Raw genomic sequence first — 22,781 nt, forward strand, 5'->3', positions numbered from 1 at the left:
AATCAATATATAGTTTTGAAAACTAAATTTGACAACAAGGTTGAGATAGAAACACTTGTGAGTTCGACCGAGAAATGCTATAACAGCTTCTGATTGAAAAACATAACATGCGAAGTTATATATATGAAACTCTAGTATATTAGACCTGATCGTTATATTGCAATCACAGTGTCAAGAAGCAATATATCAATAGTGATAAGTGCTTTATATTGGTATATTGAATTACGAAGAACTCCATAATTGCGACATCGACATAATCTTTGAAACTCGTTACTAGATTGTGTAGTTAACATAGGTTTGATTTCATACCTAGAAAACTATGTTTAATTATACGAGTTTAAGGAAGTAGACATACAAACTTGTTTTATAGTCGAAAGGAAATCAAAAGGATTGATGGCCTGATTTTCATTAAAGATCTTAAGTTTAGACTGATCTTAACATATATGGGGAATCAAGCTAGAATCGATCCTAGCTTATGTTATGAGTCAAGGTTGAACCGATCCCTACCCATATTGGGAGTCAAGGTATAACCGATCCTAACTTGGTTTAGTAGTCATGGTAGAACCGGTCCTAATAGGCAAAACCGATTTTTTCAAGTCGCATACACTTTGGGTTTGTGTGATTTGGAAACTGGGTTTGCAGAATAGGTAAGTTCAAGATGTCCACATAATGAGTAATTTGAACATGTAATGAAATCTTATTTTCTAATTGTTCAAAGATATTCCTTGATACTCAAGGTGAGATCCCAAACCGAAATAGTAGAGAATCTTTTTGAGATTTCTGAAATTATTATGTTTTGTTTTACCAGCAATCAGAACATACCTCTAGGAAGATATATTAGTTAAGTGCAAGTTAATATTGAGTTGTCTATGAAGATTTCGGTTATGTAGTTGGATATATATTGGTTGGAATTAGAAAAAAACCAAATTTAGGTTATTGGTTGGAATTAGACAAAACCGAATTTAGGTGGTTTGTTGCATATCTTAAGAATATTTTCGGTTATGGAAATTCCTTGGTGTCCAATCTATCTTGGTCTATAAATAGTGAAATTTGTTCTTCTTACAAACTTATCTTGAGCCAGACAAACTTCATATTTGTTGTTTCTGGTATAACCAACTAATAATATTCTCGGAGAGGAGAATAACCTAATTATGCGAAATCTCTCACGTCCGCTAGTTTAAAGAATTCTTTGGAATCAAGAAACGTCTACTAGTACCATTGGTGGGAAATTATAATTGCATTGTTATTTTATTTTTCAATTATCGATTTGATTGATTAACGGTTGTTAACTCTTGATTGTACCTAGTTTGATTATTCATGAGAGCCTTGTCTTCTGACATAAGGTCTCTCAAACTAGATCAAGTGATTAATGTTAACTTGTGATCATCCATTGTTGACAGACTCCGTTCTGTGCATGATCGATCATAAGTCAGGAATCAAGTTTGTTATTGTGCAAGTACAGAAAAATATTGAAGATTTGAAGACAAGAAGATTTTTCTTATTGGTTTCGTATCTTTGTGAATTGTTTCGTGCACAAACTTGATTGGATAGGATCCGACTAGATCTAGTTTATATTTTGATAGACTTGTTATTGCTAGTCGTATTTAGATCGAAAAGTTATCATTTGGTGGTACTCTTCAGTATCCGAATGTGGTAGTTCTGTTTGACTCAATATGGATAACTTGTTTTATCCATATCTTAGAAGATCTAAACCCGACAAGAAATTTAATTGATTTTAAACACAAAACCTTTGTCACACTCAACACATATTGATTTCCTGATATATGAGAGTGGTTACCAAATAGCTTAGTCATTTACTATTTGGAAGGTGAACGAAAGGTTTGAGTACTTAAAGTCTTCAGAGAGGCTGAAGAAACTTAAGATAGTGGACTCTATCTTAGGATTCACGTGTGTTGTCCAGATTAGTTGTAGGAGCAGGTATACTGAGGAAACTAGATAATTAGGTGTAGTTTACTTGGTCTTAACTGTACGAAGTTGGTAGTGTCTTTCTATAGCGGCTTAATTCTGAGAGTATTCAAAACTGGACTAGGTCCCTGGGTTTTTCTAAATTTGTGGTTTCCTCATTAACAAAATCTTGTTGTTTCTTTACTTTTACTTTCCCTAATTATAATTATTGCTTTAGTTATAATAAAAAGTAAATACATTGTACATTTATCCCAAACAGTTGGGTTGATACCTATAGTTTAAGTTTAGTTTTGAATTAGAAACTATATACTAAGTGTATACCTTGTGGTTGTCATCTTCTTGATAGTCTCTGTCTATGTTAGATCACGCAAAGTATCATACGTATAGGTTCGAAAAGATTGTGGTGTACTTGGTACCCTAGTCAATGCAAAGTATTTTCTTCAATATTGTGAATTGAATACTTAATCATACCATTACATAACTAGGATGAAAAACTAGTCTGTTTAAAATACATGCCTCACCCAATCAAGTTGGGGTAGGTGTATGCGCACTAGTAATTAAAATGTAAACCTAGCCACTGGTTACCGTTTGGCACGCTTAATGCGGAGATAATTGGAGGGGTGTAGTTAAAGGGTGCATTCGGTAGACACTACGATTTAAAAGAATTTATGGGAGGAGAGAGAGTCTCTGAGAATTGGGCGAACATCCTGAGTTAACTCAGTCTCAATTTTCTTTTGGTATCTGGTTATAATTACTTCCAAGAGCTTCGATTTCTAAATCTTTGATGCTCTGCGTAATCTCTAATCTTCAATAATATACAGTTTTAACTATTTTTCAGTTAGTTATATACAAAGTATATGTTTTCTTAACATATATGCATTCTTATAATTACTCAAAATCGGGTTTTTGTAAACTCTCTAATCTTTCTCATATCATGAGTATTTCACGTATTCTTATATGATTCATGCCTCTTTTTGCGTGCTATTATCTAATTATTTAAACTGTTTGTTATCTGTTTAGTAGGATGTCTCACTAATTATCTGGTTTCTTCCCTGTGTAGTAACATATTGTGCAACTTCTAGTAAAATGATGTTCGCCCATACGATATTTGTCACACAAGCCTTTGCCTTTGTGTTTATGATAGTTATAGTGTTTGTTGTGGTTGATTACAAGCTCGTTGAAGCTGAAGATCTCTTCATTGTTTCTATTGCCAAGTTTAGTGCTTAAGCCGATTCCTGAGTCAACAAAGATCCCGTTCTAGACTTTTTTTCAATTTCAAAAACAAAAAACAAGTGTAATTCATCTTGCATCCCATCGGAAAAGCCGTTACAAATTTGAAAATCAATTTCTCCTCCCATTTTTCCAGTCAACTTACCATAACCAAATTTTCATAGTTAGTTCAATATTTTTAGCCATGAATATATATCATATCTCAAGTATCCAGCAGCCAACACATGACATGGTTGTTCATAAACCTAACCCTAAAAATACAGGTTCAAAGCTTAATAAACAATATTATTATTTTGGAGGCAACAACAGTATGATAAAAACATTGTAAAAAACATTGGAACCGCAGAAGATCCTCATGAAGTTATAACTGATCTCATTGAAAAATTTCAGAGTGCAACTCTTGAGCTTGGAAATGTATCTGAAGCAATTGTTCATCACTATGAATCTGAAAGAGAAGAAGCAGAGGAATACCAGTGGAATATCTGCCTCATTAGTAAAATTATTTTCATAGGGAAAAATGAGTGACAAGACTGTAGAGAATCAGATTCAGTTCACCTAGAACTTTATCCTCCCGGAAGATGTTGAGGATATTTAGCTTGACCCAAACATGATGGTGTTCAAGTTTAAACATCGCACACTGCTAAACAATGTTTTCATAATAAGACCCTGGAGCATTAATGGTCATTTAGTTGTTCGTCATAATTACCGGGAGCGTTGTATTTACAAGGATTTTTAATCGGATACTCAAGATTCCTGGATTGAACTAAAATGATTACTTCCAAAATTTATGAAAGTTAAGATTATTGAAGATATGGGGAAAACCATGGGAGAAGTAAATGCTATTAAACCAAAAGATGCAATTCTTATTATAGGAAACCCTGTCAAGATATGTGTGAAATGAATCTCTAGACACCACTACAAAGAGGAATTTTAGCATTCAATTCGACATGAAACACAAGATGGTACAATTCTTTTATGAGAAACAACCACACAAGATCTTCCCTAGTTGGTTTGTCTTATAACACTCAAAAAAGGCTTGGGTTTCTGCAACAAAATTTCTGGAATTAGCTCATCAAAATCCACACTACTTTGGGAGTTCAAAAATTCAAAAAAGAAACACTGCAATACATGAGTCTAATTCTGATGAAACACCTCAATACAGTCAAAAGAAGTTGGTGAAAGAAACACCTTTTGTTTCACCAAAAGATGAAGTATATGTTAGATTTGGAAATGGATCAGCAAAAAGTGGTGAAGACATTCTAAAGGAAACAGGAATATTAGGAAAGCGTCAGAGAAACTCTACAAATCAAATAAAAACTCAGGACCAATCCTTTTTAATCCCCTCTACTCTTGGTAATAGAAAACAACTGAAGATTTCTGCACCACATATAACTATCTAAGAACTGCACAATCTAATAATGCAACAACGGAGGATCAGGTACTTTTTAGACAAATTCATTTACAATTAATTTATCCTTCTTATAAAATCTTAAATATCTTTGATTTTATTCAATATTTAGAGCTACAGTCTGTCAATTCCAAAAACAATATATCTATATGCAACTCTTTCTTAGTCAGTATGAAAATCATAAGTTGGAATTGCAATGGTTTTAAAACACAAGAACACTAGGAAACATTTAAAGGACTTAAACAAGTTTTACAACCCGGTATAGTTTTTCTATGTGAAATTAATTCTGATAAGATTCTAAACTTTGTTAAACCATTGAAATTTCAAAAATCTTTTTTATGTCCCTAGTATAAGTAGAATTGCTGGTCTAATAATCATGTGGAAAGATGGTTTTAAATTAGAAATTCCTTCTCAGATAATAACATGATACACTGCCTTATTGTGAGTGACCCACCAAAACCAGAATGGTTACTAACTTGTATGTATAGTACTCCATATCCCAATCTAAGGAATGAACAATGGAGCTATATAATTAGTCTAGGAGAAAACCCAACTTTACCTTGATTATTCTAGGAGACTTAAACATAAATATAAATCTAGAAGACTATTATTCTAACAGTGCATCATCTTCTACCTCTTCTAGTATTGTTCATCTTATTGATGATGGATGGCTAGCTGATTTGGGGTTACATGGTAACCCTTTTACCTGGATAAGTAATAAGCATGGTACAAGTAGGATAAAATCAATACTTGATAGAACATTGACAAGTGCAAATTGGTTACTCCTCTTTCCAGATTCTCATATATTTCATCTACCTCAAATGTTCTGACCACTGTCCAATACTTCTCAATCTCTCAGTCAATACTTTGAAGAGGACACAAATCATGGAGTTTCTTTGAATGTTGTCTAAGAGATTATACATGTGCCCAAATTACTTCAGTTCGGGCCAATGAAGCAAGAGGTTATTCTTCTTTTATCTTGGAGAAAAAACTAAGTTATACAAGGAGATATCTAGCTTTATGGAACAAGACAACATTTGTGAATATTCATCACATAATAAAAGACTTGCAACAATAGATGGCCAACTTACAAGGTTCTTCCACAGATGGAAACAATACTCTTGAAGTAAAAAAATATGGAACAACAAATATAAGAGTGGCATACTAGAGAAAGTCAGTTCTAGAGACAAAAATCTGGTGAATGTCAAATCATTGACATGGATAATAACACAAAACAATTTCATATGATGGCTAATCATAGAATATCATGGAATAGAACTGATAATATTTGAAAGATATCAATGGAAATTGGTGTGTTAGAAGACATGATTTGGAGTTACTTCTTAATCAACACTTCATTCAAGTCAGTACAACAACCAATCCTACTGTAAGTGACATGCTAATAAATCTGGTCCCAGAATATATTACTAAGGAATATAATTTACTTCTTACATGAATACCATATACAGATGAGATATATAATGTGCTTAAATCTATGAAACCGTAGAAGACACCAGGTCCAAATGGTTTTCCACCAAGATTTTTTTCAAACTCAATGGGATATTGTTGGCAATAATGTGGTGGATATGGTTCGTAGATTCTTTAGAATAGGAAAACTCCTCAATAGTATGAACAAGACCAATCTTAAACTCATTCCCAAAGTAAAGCTTCCTCAAACTCCATCTGAGTATAAGTCAATTGCCTTATGTTATACAACCTATAAAATGATTACCATAATTCTAACTATAAGGGTGAAAATTTATATGAATAGGATCATCTCTCCCATGCAGTATGCATATATTTTTGGAAGACAAATATCAGATATCATATTCCTTGCACAAGATATCACACACACAATGCAGAAGAAAAAAGGCAAAAGGGGCTATATGGATCTAAAACTGGACATGTCAAAGGCATTTGGCAGAGTTGAGTGGGTTTTCTTAAAAAGGATAATACAAAAGATGGGATTTCCAAACACTTGGTGTGATCTTATTGAAGAATGCATTAGCACATTTGAGATTAGTATGAAACTAAATGGACCTTTGTGTAAGTCTTACAAACCAAAAAGAGGTTTAAGTCAAGGTGACCCATTATCACTTTACCTTTTTCTTCTATCTATGGAGGTCTTCACAAGATCAATGGCTGATGCAGAAAATTCAAAGGAGATACAAGGGGTAAAAATATCCAGAGATGCTCCTCAAGTGACTCATATGTTATTTGCAGATGATTGCTTGCTCTTTACAAGGGCAAATATCCACAATGTGAATAACTTATTAGATGTAATTCGGTACAAGCTTAGGGAAACAGGTCAATCTACAAAAATCTGCAGTTTATTACTCAAAATATTTTCATCCAAGACATTACATATTACTTTCAAGAAGGCTAAAAGTACAAAACATGAGCATGGAAGAAGTGTATATGGGTATTCAGTTTTTCCTAAACAGGAGGAAAGCATGTTCTTTTTCTATAATAGTTAGGAAAATGGAAAGATAGAATGGTAAGCTTGTTAATCAGTCAGGGAGGATCACTCCGGTAAATCATATTCTTAATGCAATGCCAGTTCACCAAATTAATGAGAATATATAAGTTGCCAGACAAAAATATTGAAGAACTAGAAAAGGTCCAAAGACAGTTCTGGTGGAACAAAGAATCTGAAAAGGGTATAATCATCACAGCTTGGAGGAATTTATGTAAGGACAAAGATCCTGGAAGATTGGGTTTTAGGGATATGAAGTGCTTTAATATAACTTTACAGGCAAGATCAACTTGGATAGCATGTAAGAAGGAGAGTCAATTATGGGAAAAAGCTTTAAAGGAAAAGCATTTTCCAGATTATTCACTTCTTCATGCACCAGAAAAGAATAACACTACTTTGGCATGGAAGAACATGTACAGTACTGTTGCTTTCACCAAAAGATTTAGCTTCTGGCAATTGGGGGATGTCAAAAGAATTTATATATGGATGGAAAAATGGGTTCTTAGGTATTGAAGATTTGATCATACCAGCTGCTGATACAACTCTAAACATACAAGACTACAATATGGTTTCTGATATCATAAACTCGGATACAAAAACTTGGAAAGTGGAGATAATTTATAGTCTGTTTCATAGAGATATAGCTGACATGATTATACAAGATAGAATTCCCCAACAATCAAAGGACAATTTGGTCCAGACTTTAACAAATAATGGTTTGTTCAGTGTCAAGTCTGCATACAACAAGATGGTGGAGTTAAAGCCCAATTCACAACAAGGTTATGGGATAGATGAAAAAATATGGCAAAGACTATAGGAATTAAAAACTGCAACAAAGATCAAGTTATTTCTGTGGAAGTGTCTCACTGATTATGTGTCTACCAGTGAAAGACTCAAGAGGAATATTTGAGTGGAGGTTCCCTATTGTCATTTTTGTCAACAAGATTTGGAGACAACTGAATATTTTACAATGTATTACTCCTTCAAAAGATCAGTTCTTACTTTTGTTCCAGGTGGTCTCAGATCTATGACTCAAGTCAATGGGTACAAAAATGGGTAATTAGATGGTTAAGTTCTCATGCTCCTGCTAATGAAACCTGGATTATACAAATATCCTATGCATTATAGGAAGTTTGGAAGGAGAGGTGTAAAAAAAATTTTGAGAAGACAAAACCAAACCCAATCTCCCGCATTAGCAAAGCTCAAAGTTTAGAATCAATCAAGACTGATAATTCTAGTATTAGACTAGCCATTCTATTAACCCTCTACCCAGAGATAGCAGATGGCTACCTCCTACTGTACCTTTTATTACTATTAACTTTGATGCTTCTTTTAAGTTATTATCTAATGATTGGGGTATAAGATTAATTATGAGGGATTTTGCAGGGACACACCAAAGGTCAAGTGCATCTACAGAAATGGATATCTGATGGCGGATGCGACAGAATGTATGGCTGCTGCTTTGGAGGTATTAAGATGGTCCGTGAGTGAACAACTGGAATGTATGATTCTAGAAAATGATTCATCTAACATAAATCAACTGAACTGATACAAGAGTATGATGGGGAAATGTGCCGATTCTGTCTGATTAAATTTTATCCTGAGAATATTAGGTTATGGAAAGTAAGGCATGTAATAAGAGAGTGCAACTATGTAGATGATATTTTAGCTAATTAAACACTCTAAGAAGTATAAGGTGAATGAATTAATATGAGGTTATAGCTCCTGATTTTTATTTGTAGTCAGTTAGAGGAAGATACGAGGGATATTCTCCCGATCTCACCTCCTTAATCAATAAAACCTCTCTTTGACTTTAAAAAAAAAGAGGTTAAAGGATACATTTAAATGGTGGGTGTTTGGAACGAATCCAATCACATGTGGTTCATACTACCTCCAAAATGCTACATTGAATACCCACCTTTTGAGATGTGCATTGAACCCTCTAACTGCACCATTGCCAAATATAAACCATTTTTTTTTTAAATATTAGATTTTTTTTTTGGTTTATTTTAATATTACATATTTTCAATTGTTTTTTATTTTATAAGATAGGGAGTATTACATTAACTAGTTGGAAGCCTAACAAGCTAAGCTCCAACAACGTAATACTACATTAATTGAACATGTTTTCGTGCTATCCTACCAGCGAGCATCATAGGTAGCCTAGCAACAATTTGAGCTACTACACCTTTTTGAATAGAAATACCTAATCTATATTTCAGGTCGTAATTAGCTATGCAATTCCCCAACCTCTTCAAGAAGACCACGATATTTTCACCGAGTTCACCTAAGGTGGAGAAAGCAAGGACTCCGAAACCATACCCAATCACTGAGCACTTATCCAAATATTTGGTACACTTGCGAGAGATAGCATTGGAAATGGCAACACTCAGAGTAAAAGACCGCCCGATGTTGCCAGAAAAAGGTGAGACCCCCGTAGCATCGAAGCAAACATCTTGGCCATTTCCCAAATTATAAATAAGAATATTGGCAGGCTTCAGAGCCGTATTATTGTCAGATAAAAAGCCAAGAGTAACTTCTTTCCTAGCCGCAACTCCAGCCTTGTAGCAAATATCAGCGATGACATCCATAACAAAGTCATGCCTAAACTTGAGCCCTACCTCACTTGTGCAGCGAAGTGCATCATCACCATAATCATCCATATTACTTTTACAACATGCACAAATCTCAACATTGCTTAAAATGGGTATACCAAGTCTGCAGAAAACAACAACCCTAAACTGCCAAGGTCCAAGAGATTGGTTAAGCCCACATATATTTATGGACTTGAGATAGTCTTGCGCGTGGTTGAGTCTGTTGCTTTACCAAAGTATAGCGTCACGATCATATAGAGTATTTGCTGGGAATATATTTCTTCACAACTTCAAAGTACTGTATTGCCAGGGATTTCATTTGACGAGGTGCACTAGAATTGATGTTGATAGAAGATAACCACAAACCTACATGAACTTAGATAAAGCTTACAAATAACCAAGGCTAGGTTCTGACTCCAATGGGAGATTAATAATGATCTCTTGTAGATTCTTAGTTCGAAAACAAGACGCAAGATAACAAAAATTATTTGTATCTGCCATCGTGTGAACACCGTCCTTCATTGGCAGCGTGGCAATACGTTGTTTTAAGGTCCCGAACCCTGCACCATCACCTGTAACTATATGTCGCAGAAACTGTAGCAAGGAATAATCTGTTAAAGAAAGGATTAGTAGTTCTCAAATTGAAATAAAGCTTCGAAAAACCTGAGCAACTTCGCAACAATAGCAGCTTATAATTTGAGGGTCTTGTAATTGCTTGACAGACTCCATAAGCTACAGTGTTTTGTCGATCTTACTCTTCACCAAATCACTGCAAAATTGAAGGTAAGGCTTGCAGGAACCACCCCCACCCCCTCCCCCAACAACAACTTTACACCATAAGAATAATAGTTCAGTCCTATTTATGTTAATATGTAGACCACGACTATTCCCTTCAGCTTGTATTATCGAGAGTGCTTTGGTTACTTCCATAGGGTCACCGGAAATAGTACCATCATCAAGGTACCATGCGTGGAAGTGAAGGCTGCACTGACTTGAAATCATATTCATAAGAGGGTGTAGAACAAGGAAAAACTATAAAGGACCCAAAGGGTCTCCTTGTTACACACCAAAGAAAGATGAAAGGACAAACTCATTTTAGTATAGTCTCGCAGGTGTAGCATAGCAAAACTCCACCCACCTGGAGATGCTAGGGAACCTTAATCTAAATTCATGGATTAACGTGGTCCGATCAACCATATTGAAGGCATTAGAGAAGTCAATTAGAAGCATACTTATTGTGTTTTGTGTACCTTTCATCCCCAAAAATTTGTTTGCAGAATGAAAAATGCCCTCTGCCCCGCAAGGCACACCTACACCGAACTGATGATCTCCAAGATATGATGCCATGTCCTTGCAAACTGATTTAGCAACCAGTTTTGAACACAATCTCCACCATATTGTGCCAAACTCAATGGGTCTAAGCCCACCACCTGGCTTTAGAAGAGGTGTTAACGGAGCACTTACAATGTATTCTCCTAAAGTAGATGGAAAATGTCCAGCTAACTATGAATTAACCACCCCCGTAATGGACGCCAACATGTCCTCACCCGCCGCTGCAGCTGCGCCACTTAATGCATCCAAGATATGCTGAGCCCTAAGTCTATCTCCGTCGCATGAAGTACCCTTAGGGAATCTCTTCAAGGCATCGAGAACAACTTTGGAATCAACAACTAAGGAAGCAGCTTCAACATGCTCAAGAGGAATTGATGGTGGTGGTGCATTAGGATGATTCTGGCTAATCTCTTTTAAATTTTCAGCAGTGTTAGGATCAATACCACTGGAGGATAAAACCCGTATAGACGCAGTGTAGTGACCATGACTCAATTTCTTCTTACAGGCCTGCACATTAACATTATGCTTCTTCTTTCTCTTTGGTTTGCCGACCTGATGGCTCTGCTTGGATGTAGTTAAAATATGTTCGATGATATGGATACAATCATTACTCTCCTTTAATTTCAGAAAAGCTTGGTTGATGTTGTCCATCTGAAGCCTCAATCTAGTGCTAGCTCTCTCCTCCCTTGAACACTTGGGCATGTGTAAGTTTAAGGTGCATACTAGCAGTAGTAAGAGTTGCAGCCATGTTGACAACTCCATGGGATCATCCAACACCCTATCCAGCGCAACCTTTAAGGTCCTGAAAAGTTAAACCTGCAAGGTGGAGGGATACTAGAAATGGTAGTAATCCTCTTCTAAAAAAACCGTGTTGAGCATATCTAGGTTGAGTGCAACAACATCTTCCTGCTTGTCCGATGGAGTTGTGTTAGGGGTATCAACATGCTTTTTGATCCCATGAATGAGAAATTCTACAGAACTACCATTGAGAGGGCTAATAGTGGCATCACCAATATGAGAGCTGCATGTATGCATGTTACACACAACCACATCTGCAACTGGATTAAGGTTCTCTCCCAAGCATCATACACAGATCTGTAAGAGCCTATTCTCTCCCTACAAGCGTTCTTGCATTCTGAGTTTGGTAAATGTCTATCGTGCAAATGCCTATAGAACCCAGATTTGTTATAACCATTGCCACCAATACCATTGTAACATCCGTCAAAGTTCCTGAAAGGAAAATGGATACGCCCTGCATTGGTCGAGCCAGCATTCACATATGTTATAGAGCCTTGAGAGGAAGATGGGTTCTGAGAGATTGAGGAAGATCGGGTTCTAGGCATGAGAAACCTATAAACCCTGAAAAAGAAAGTCTCAAACACCTCCACGCTAAGGTGAAAAAATCGAAAACTGGTATCCTATTGAAGAGGAAAAGATGATGAAAAGGAAAAAAAAGGATTCCAGGGTTATCTAATGGAAGTTCTAGGATTGAATGAAAAGAAGAATTTTCAGGCTTTCAATTGCCTGGAAATCCCCTGAATGAGGGTTCTAGGGTTAGTATTTTTTTTTCTTCTCTTAGTTCTTTGTCTTTTTAGTTTTTATTATTATTTTCAAAAAAAAAAATTGATGATTTTTTTTTTAAATTTTGTGAGTGAAGAAGATTTGGTCTTACTAACGATTCTTATACTACTATTTAAATAAGGATAAATAATCAAGATTCCTTTGGTTGGTAATCTAACAACAAGATGGGCACCAACACCCTTTTGAATACAACACCTAATCTATATAAAAAGAAATTTACCTACACCATTACTAGCGTCATTACTAACTAGACAATTCTTCAATCTCTTAAAAAAGCACAAAGTATCACCACTAAGTTCCCCCAGAGCGGGAAAGGCTAGAACACCCAAACCATAACCGTCTGAAACACATTTGTCTAAATATTTAGTACGTTTGCGCAATACAACATTCGAAACAATCTTCCCCGGAATGAAAACAGGAATGCCCTCACCTGTGAAGGGTGAGACGCCAATAACATCCATACAAACATCTTGGCCGTTCTCCCAATTATAAACAAGAATATCCGCCTGACGCAAGTCTCTATTATCATATGAAAAAAACTCAAGGGCCACTTCTTTACGCGCGGCCACACCAGCCTTATAACATACGTCAGCGATTATATCACGTACAAAGTCATACCGAAAATATCCATGAGTCTATTGCAGCTTGAACATACCACCTTCAACGAACAGGGGAATACCAAGGCTATAACAAACTACAACTCTAAAGTGTCTTGGCCCAAGGCACTGATTCAGTCCACTAATAAGAACAACCAAAAGATAATCTTGTGCATGCTTAATACGGTTGCATTTTCACAGAAAGGAATCTCTTGCAGACATTGAAAATTGGACGGGAATTTGCTTCTTAACAGCATCAAAGTAAGTAACTGCCAGGAAATACATAGATGAAGGGAGGAAATATCGTCAACGCAATAGTTAGAAGATAGTCCACATATCTGGATAAAGTTATGAAGAGCCATCTGATAGGCGGATCCTCTATTTTTAATTTCTCAATTTTTCTTTTAATTTTTATTTGCATTTATACTTAATTATTTATAACATTTTTGTTATTGGATTCAAAAGAATCACATATTTTGTATTAACTCTATGTTATTTTTGTTCCAAACAATAAAATAATTGAACTACATGTAGTTTTTATGCATGATATCACAACTATACTGAATGACTTGCATTGTTAATACTGGCGTTGCTAAACGGACCCTAAGTTTATTGATAAATAATTCATTTCATAGTCCAGTGCATTTTCGAAAAGACAAGAATCAAACTCAGAAACTTATATATATTCACTTTTGTTTAATTGAAATTGGTTAGTAATTTAGTATTATTCAATTATTACTTTTGGGATAAACGATAGATTAAAAACTGATAAACCCTTATTAGTAAGGGGAATTGATCCTACGTGATCCTCCTCTACATTTAAGAGAGCTTTATTCTCTACTTAAGTCTTAATCAAGAATTTTTTGCTATATACTCCAACTAAAACCTTTTATCTAATCAAATAATTAGGGCATAAATTCATAGCTGCCTAAGTAGACCCCCGAATTGTTTTTTTTATAGTGCTTTAACTTATTCCCATCCTAACACTATCTTTTCTTTCACAATCACAATTTCGTTTATTCACCTGTCAATCAATCAAATTTCTACCTATGGAGATTGGAGAATATAGGTTAAGATTATACTCCTATTATAACTAATATATATATATATATATATATATATATATATATAATAAGAGAATTGGCATAAAATTAAAGTTATAGACAGCCTTGGCTGGCATGAATCATTTGCCCACTGTGCCTACATTTTTGGTAAATCAATGGTTTTTAGTTGCGACTAAAAAAATAACTTGTCATTAGCATACGCATATGAATTAGAACAGTGGTTCTTAATGAAAAAAAACCACGACAAAACCCCATACGCATATGAATATGGGCCCTGTGCCTTTTGGGATTAGTAAGGGGTTATTTTTGTAGAAAATGGGTCATTTGGTCAAATATTTTTAAAACATGTTCTAATGAACGAGTAAAAATTAGTATGGGTGAAATAGACACCAAAAAAGTAGCAAGGATGAAACTGGATTCATCCTGGCTTAAACTTATAAAAGAGCGAGGATGAAACTGGATGCATGCTGATGTAAATTAAAAATAAGAAAAAGTATTTGAAAATGGGTAGGATGAAACTGTTTACATTCGTTATTTTTACATTCTCGTTCATTTAAACAGTATTAAGTTTTACATGTCTTTTTCATCCAAGAATTATTGATTTTGTTATTTTTAACCAATTTTGTGTTGTTTTTTGTGTCCCACCAAGTAGAAGATACGAGTATACACTTTTGGGATAGTTTGTTTTTTTGTGGCGGTTCAAGAAGAATTCTTATTTTGAGAAATACAAGTTCACTGCTATCATCTACGGAAGTACACGTCTTAACTCTCTTTTGGTAACGCCAATCATGGGAATACCCTTTGATATTGGCAGAACTTACGAATTTCTTAAACATAAAGGTACAAATTATCCCAAGCAATCGATTAACAAGACAAAGATAATTCATACGGAGTATTTCATACTTAAATGATGAAAGTTCAAGTTTGCCTCTCTTTTTTTTTTTAGATCGATAGTTTGGCTCTTCTTTTCTTTACTGATAAATTTTGCATTACGATTTTGAACGTCCCTACTAATTCAGTTGATTCTTAGATTCTGATTTCCCTTCATGATGCTCTTGTTGGCGAAGGACAAAAGTTAAGAGCATGTTAGGAATGAGAACGGGGACTCAAATATTGTTCCTTCAGTGACTTTTTCATATCCAACATTCAGAAAAAAATAAAAATAAAAGCGAAAAAAAGAAAGAGTAAACAAAAAAGGATGAACTTCGTTAAAGGTTATCAGTTCGAATATGTCATGGACCCTTTCCGTAGATTGTCGGGTTTGGAGAATCATTGATGTCTTACCGATGGATAAGTATCTCGCAGCACAAGTTATTTTTTTTTACTATTTTTATTTTGGTGAACATTCAGACCACATTTCATTCAATCCAAAAAGGTGATTATCTTATTGTTTACAAAAAAAGAACATCAAAATACAAGAAGATTAAAACCCAAATACAAATAAAGATACCAATTACATGTAATTCGCGAAGAGAAAGAGCAAAATACCGCAAAGGTATCGAATTTTTGTATGAAAAGTAGAGAGAAAAGATGGTATAATCCGGAATCAATTCCGACCATTTTGAAGGTTTGTCTTCTATAACAAGAGATGCTCCAAAAAGAAAGGAGTGCTTAGCCCTTAATCTTGTATATATGAACGAAAAACCCGGATGCCATATATCCCTTTTGTTGAAGATAAACTCAAAGCGATGCCGTGTTGAATCATCGATGTTCTCAGATCTAAAATAACATGTCATGAACCAATTGATAAGAAACGATTTGTTTCTTATTCAACGACCAACGGCTCAAGCTCAAAAGTTCATGATTCAAAGAAAATAAACCGAAGGGTAGCAATTTGCTTAATAATTTTCTTGTTATGATTAATTAATTGATAAGGTCTATTTATAGGCTACATTACTTGGAAAATAAGAAAACAATACTACTCCTAAAATAATATTCCAAACAAATATAAACTCTAAGTAAAATAATTAAATACTTAAACGGTCCGCGAGTTATAACCCCAAAGGTGTCACTATCCATATACAAAAACTCCAACAAAACAAATTGTTCACAAAAACCCCATTTAATATAAACTGTCTATATTACCCTTCTAGTTTAAATCACCCCAACAAAAATAAAAATCAACCCCACTTTAATTCTTATTATATTGTCACCCCCAACAAGAAATAAACAACCACCAATAAGCACCGCCACCTTGCACCACCGACCGCCTCCGCCATCGATAACCACCGCCACCCCCTCCGACCACCGTCGCCACCGCCACCACCTCCCACCACCGCCACCTTCCGCCACCGCCGCCACCGACCACCTCCACCTCCGACCACCACACCTCCGCCACCACCACCGACCACCACCACCGCCACCACCGACCACCACCGACCACCACCGCTCCGCCGCTCCGCCGCCGCCACCGATACTGCGCAATTGCACCACCACTGCCAGCCACCCTACCATCCAGCACCACCATTGTCGACCACCACCACCGCCACCACCTCCGACCACCACCACCACCACCGATACTACGTAATTGCACCACCAATACCAGCCAGCACCACCACTTTCGACCACCGCCGACCAAAACCAGCACCACGACCGCCCACCACCACCACCTCCCAAAAATACGATGAAACCGATTTTGGTTTCATCATAAATACGAAACCATAATTGGTTTCGTGAGAATTCAACTGTAAGAAAAATTATAAGAGGTATTATACATGTTCATTGATAGATGGAACCAATTTTGGTTTCATCATAAATACGATGAAACCATAATTGGTTTCGTGAGAATTTAACTGCAAGAAAAAAATTATAAGAGGCATTATACATGTTCATTGATAGAAAAGACATCATTGGAATGTCATGATTGACATGGAATGCCTAAAATGCTATTTCACAAAGATTCGAAAACACTAACGGATGAATTTGCCAGCGTTTTGTCCATTAGCGCGATAATAGTTATTGGCTAGAAAACCTTGCACCACTCCTGATGGACCCAACTTATGTTTTTGCACCACATGTACATTTTGTTCCACCTGAACTGGGGGGCCTGAGCAGCAGCAGTTGCAGTTGAAGCAGCAGCAAGTGCAACAGGTGCAAAATGGTTTTGATTTCTCAGGACTGGCAAAGAGATATCCTAAAGAACTTTGACCTCCTTCGTAACTGATTCCACGACCCATTTATATGAAACACCAACAAGATTGGTTTCGTCGACAAAAAATCTAGAAGAAAAAAAATCACATATTAGATGAAACAAAAACTTCATTCAAACCTCAGCAACATCATTAGTTACAACTAGAATTCAAACCAAACAACTACCTAAACATTATCACAGGTAATTCAGTTTCATAACATTCTGTAAAACACCCACAAACAACAATTTGTAACTCAATTTTTTCTGTTTCAGACTTAACCTAAACACAAATACCACTTCTTTGATTCAAAGCACATAATCTCCATCACAGCTAGCATTGTAAATCCCAATCCACATATATCAAACACGACAACAATTTAAACTCATAAACAAAATTCGATTTAAGTAAGGATAAGACTAGATGAAACCATAATTGTTTTCGTCAGAATTCAACTGCAAGAAAAATTATAAACCATGATTCATTTTGTTTGACCACACCAATAGCAATAACCTGCATTGTCTTATAAAAAAAATAACTTGAAACTCGCACAAATATTGTAAGGCATGAACAGATAGAGGTTTCAATATTCAGAACAGGGTCATTCAATTCATTCATTATATCCGAAGCCCAAAGGTAACTCATACATGCAAAAGAAGGTAAAACTACAATGGTAATTCATTGTACTACGGGTACGTAAGACTCTGACTTGTTAAGTTACAGTGTTTTTGTTGAGATCAGATCATTTTAATTAACGAAGAATAAATCAAATCAATGATAAAAGCTACAAGCAGGGACACATAAAATGTATGATACAAAATATATCACTACTGAAATACCGCTACCCATGAATTACAAAATCATATGATACAAAATTTACAAGTTTTACTGCAATCTAAGTTTATTAATCAGTGTCTCGCAAACCCAAAAATCCCATGGACGAACTTGTTAATTTTAACAACTCACGAAATCAAATGCAACTGTCCCTCTGCACTGGTAATCGGGTTTCATAATTTCTAACGTTCCATTAAAATTACCTAGTGCCTATAGTTATCAGAAATGCAACTGGTGCAGTGTTTCTGAATTCCCTAAACAATTATGAAAAATAATATAATAGGGAGCATACACTACCATTCTACCAAGAAACCATTATTTAACATTTGACAAATAAAAAAGTGTAATCAGTTTTAAGAATAAGTAACTATCTTATGATTATTTAAATGAGAATGATTTCATTCACCCACCTTCCAGTATCCCTTTTCACTATAGTGCTTTGGGTCTACACCTCCAAAAAAGCTATATCGCTTTTATCCTCGTCCTTGGCATCTGGATTTAACCAAAAATTTCTTAACGTACTAGACCTTAAGCAACCATGTTGTGCCTACACAATCAAGATATTATTGTTAGGAACAAATCCCTTTTTAGCCTCAAGAACTGAAAGTTTTCTTCTTTTCGAGATCGACAAAAATACAATGAAACAAATTTTGGTTTCATGATAAATACGATGAAACCATAATTGAACTCGTGAAAATGTTTGTCCAACTGCAAGAAAAAATACAAGAGATATTATACATGTCCATTGATAGAAAGACGTCATTGAAATGTCATGATTACCTGCATATGAAGCTAAGTAAAGAGCATCCAGAGCAGATTGCAATTTAACACCCATACAAAATCTGGATGGTCCTCCACGACATATAAAAATGAAATCCAAACTGCAATTTAGAAAATTAGTATAGGTAGAAAGAAAGAAGGACGTGTCTATCAATTTTTACTCAAACCCAAATCTGGCACCAGTTTCCTTCTTTGCAAACAACTTCAGCTGGTCATTGCAAAAATATAAGTGAACACCTCAATTTGAAATTTTAAAAACACAAGCCCCATTTTGAGCACACACATCCAGAAAATGGCAGATTATAAAAACCCAATCAACATCATCACTTTCAAAACAAAATTTTCGAAATCACCCAGAAAAATGCCAACACCAAGACAAGCAAACACGTAAGTAAATCAACAAATGAAATGAGCTCCTTAGAAGACAATGAAAATGCACAACACATTCTAATCATAGTGCATCAATATTCAACTCATCTAATCAAAGAATTACCATCATAAACATCACACTGAAAACCCATTTTAAAAATATGATTAAGAATTACAGTCAATCAAACCCACATCATATAACCACCAAATTCATCATATTTTCACCAGATTAAGCCAATTTCAGAGAAATAAAAACTCAAACCAGACATGCAGTACTAAATAAAAGGAATTGAAATACATACCACTGGGCTAGGTTAAAAAGTTCCTATAAGACCAAATCGATGATTCATAGGACGAGGAGAAGAAATTGCAACCTTCGATTGTACGTGTTTGGTTGTAAAGATAACAAAATAGGGTAAAATTTATTGAATCTGAGAGGAATTTTCGGCACGGACGGGTAAGTGAGGGACGAGTAGTGATTTTGAATTTCTTTTGTATCTTTAAACGGTCTTGGTTTGAGGGGATGGAGGAGAAGGTGTTGACGGAGGACCAGGAAATGGTCGTCGATTTGGTGGTGGTGCGGAACAAAGAGGAGATGATAGATCTGAACATAAAAATAGAAGAAAAATAGACGGAGTTGTTCGTGGAGGAGACAGAGGAGACAAAGGTACAACTGATGGTGGTAGCGGAGGTGTTGCTGCTGGTTTTCGCAGAGCAATTTTCTGCTGGTGGTGGTGATGGTGGTGGGGAGAAGGTGGCGGAAGAAAAGAAGAAAGAAAAAAGAAAAGAGAGAAGAAGAAGAAGAAGAAAGATAAAAGGGTATGTTTGGCTTTTTTAAAAATAATAAAAACTAAATTTACTCATTACTATTTGATATGGGGTTTTTGTGCCACTTTTTAATCAAATGGTTTTTATTTATTAAAGATAATATGGCTGGATTTTTTGTTCCACAAGTTTGGTCACCTTGGTGTTTTGTGACTAGTTTTGATACTTAAAATATAATAAAATACCTAAATAAATATACTATCCTTAATAATAAATAATCTATCTTATCCAATGCCTTGTGCCTCCATTGAATTTGTGTGGTCGCGGCGACCTTCACTTGCTAGCCAGGGTGGCTTCCACAATCTTGAGAGACTTGACCCGTATAAAGGATCATATATGCCAAATATGCCTGAGTGACGCATTGGTTCAACACCGTTGACATGTTCCATAAAAAGTGGTCTTATCATTCCACCCTCCTTAAATGGGACTTTTCCCTCAAAGTCCACTATATATATTGATACTGGCTCCACATGTGATCTTATCATTCCACCCTCCTTAAATAGGACATTGCCCTCGAGGTCCTATTTTGAGGCACTTACAATTTGGTTTTCTTCGTCAACAACCGTCGAAGGAACATTAACGGTATCAGAAAAATTAATCTCACTGGGTTTTGGAATCTCAATAGTGAAGATAACGGATGTAGTTGCAACAGGTTGGCTTCACGACTTTAGCTCTTTGATGCTCCTTGAACTCTTGGAATGCAGATTTCCAATAAGCACGATTTTCGTCTAAATTTTGTTGCAAATTAGCTAGTGCTAGCATTGGGTCATCATTTCCGTAGGGCTTCAATAAAGCAAAACAAAAATTATTCCAAGATCCCAAAATATAATCTTACATCCACTTGTACCATTTGAACGGACTACCAATAAGGTGATCACTAGCTACTTTCACAGAATCTTTCAACGGAATTTTACGGAACTCAAAAATTAATTGTACTTGAGATAACCAATTCTCGGGATCTCGGCCATGGAATTGCTGACACAACAAGTTAGTGCTGCTGTGCTTGTACATAGTAAACTGAAGTGGGACTATTCTGGAATGACTCCGGTGAGAATGGTTAGTACTTGGGCTTGGCCGTTGGGCTAAACGGATATGGGATGAAAGGTTCGCTGTAAGGAGTAGGCATAGTGTTCGGTTATTTTTAGGTTTGGTAAACCAAAAGATTTCCAAAACTAAAACATGTTGGGATGGTGAGAATGGTGGGAGGCTGATGATTAATGGAGGCTACCAAACCTAGGTTTAACAGGATGAATATATGAACGATGGTGGGAGCAGGATAGGATGTTTACTTACCCAATAAAAAACTGACGACAATCCAATAACACAATTGACCCTCACGTGTTTGATCTCCTCGATGTGAGCAAGCAACAACAACAACTCGATATGATCCAGGAACAAGCAAATTCGTAGATTGACCGGCTTGAGAAACTCGTTGTTTTTTTTTTTTTTTTTTGGACTACGGTGAAAGTGGTGATGGTAATGAGTGAAGCAGATGATGATGACGACGGCGGCGGAAGCTAGGATAGGAGCGAACTTGCTCCGATACCAATTGATAAGAAACGATTTGTTTCTTATTCAACGGCCAGCAACTCAAGCACAAAAGTTCATGATTCAAAGAAATCAATAAACCAAAGTGTAGCAATTTGCTTAATAATTTTCTTGTTATGATTAATTAACTGATATGGTCTATTTACATGCTACATTACTTGGAAAATAAGAAAACAATACTACTCCTAAAATAATATTCCAAACAAATATAAACTCTAAATAAAATAATTAAATACTTAAAATATAATAAAATACCTAAATAAATATATTATCTTTAATAATAAATAATCTATCTTATCCGATGCCTTGTGCCTCCATTGAATTTGTGTGGTCGCGGCGCCTTTCAATTGCTAGCCAGGTGGCTTCCACAATCTTGAGAGACTTGACCCGTATAAAGGATCATATATGCCAAATATGCCTGAGTGACACATTGGTTCAACACCGTTGACATGTTCCATAAAAAGTGGTCTTATCACCAACCAACAAAGATTGAACAAATCGCCATCAAAGTGAAGAAATAATCACTCTCAAAGCGAAAAAAGAATCGCCCAAAAAGCGAAGATAAAATCACCAAAACGGTGAAGAAACGTGTCAAAGGACACCACAACTTAAAAAACAAAATCTTATTCAATCATATAATCTACTAAAACAAAAGAAAAATAATAATCCTTGCTCATATCTGGTCCAAAAAAGGACCCGATCTGAGCAAGAAAGACGAAAAGACTTTTGGGTTTTTTTTAGAAGGGAAGAGAAAGGAAAGAAGAAAGAGAGTTTTGAAAATACAATAGCACAAGTTATTGATGAGGTTAAATTTTATGCCTGTTTATATGCGACATTTATTTATTTTCTATTTTTTTGGGGTACAAATGTACTTTTTTTTTCTTTCCTTGATACAAAAAGAAAATCTATTACAATTAAACCACTTCTTCCTGATCTAGCTAACACAGCTGCTTGCACTCTTTGACATTTGTGGAAAGTTAGATGTGATAAATTTTTCCAAAACAAAATCCATCATCCTAGGGAAATTATCCAGAAAATTAGGTTTTATATTAATGATAACATTAGCTCCAGGAGTAGCTTAAGCAAAAAA

General features: G+C 35.5%; 1 protein-coding gene across 1 annotated transcript; it reads left to right on the forward strand.

Moving 5' to 3' along the window:
• Positions 1–7,136: 7,136 nt before the first annotated feature.
• Positions 7,137–8,667, forward strand: LOC113352382 (uncharacterized mitochondrial protein AtMg00310-like). The gene is made up of 3 exons (XM_026596206.1): positions 7,137–7,546; positions 8,427–8,542; positions 8,654–8,667. Exons 1-3 carry the CDS (start codon positions 7,137–7,139, stop codon positions 8,665–8,667), a joined length of 540 nt encoding a protein of 179 aa, XP_026451991.1.
• Positions 8,668–22,781: the final 14,114 nt, after the last annotated feature.

The sequence above is a fragment of the Papaver somniferum genome, chromosome 2, assembly GCF_003573695.1.
Source record: "Papaver somniferum cultivar HN1 chromosome 2, ASM357369v1, whole genome shotgun sequence".
NCBI lineage: Eukaryota > Viridiplantae > Streptophyta > Magnoliopsida > Ranunculales > Papaveraceae > Papaver > Papaver somniferum.

Coding starts and splice junctions, on each gene's coding strand:
- LOC113352382 (XM_026596206.1), top strand. CDS start 7,137: ATGAGAATATATAAGTTGCCAGACAAAAATATTGAAGAACTAGAAAAG. Junction 7,547..8,426: donor ATGGAAAAATGGGTTCTTAG/GTATTGAAGATT, acceptor GGGATTTTGCAG/GGACACACCAAAGGTCAAGT.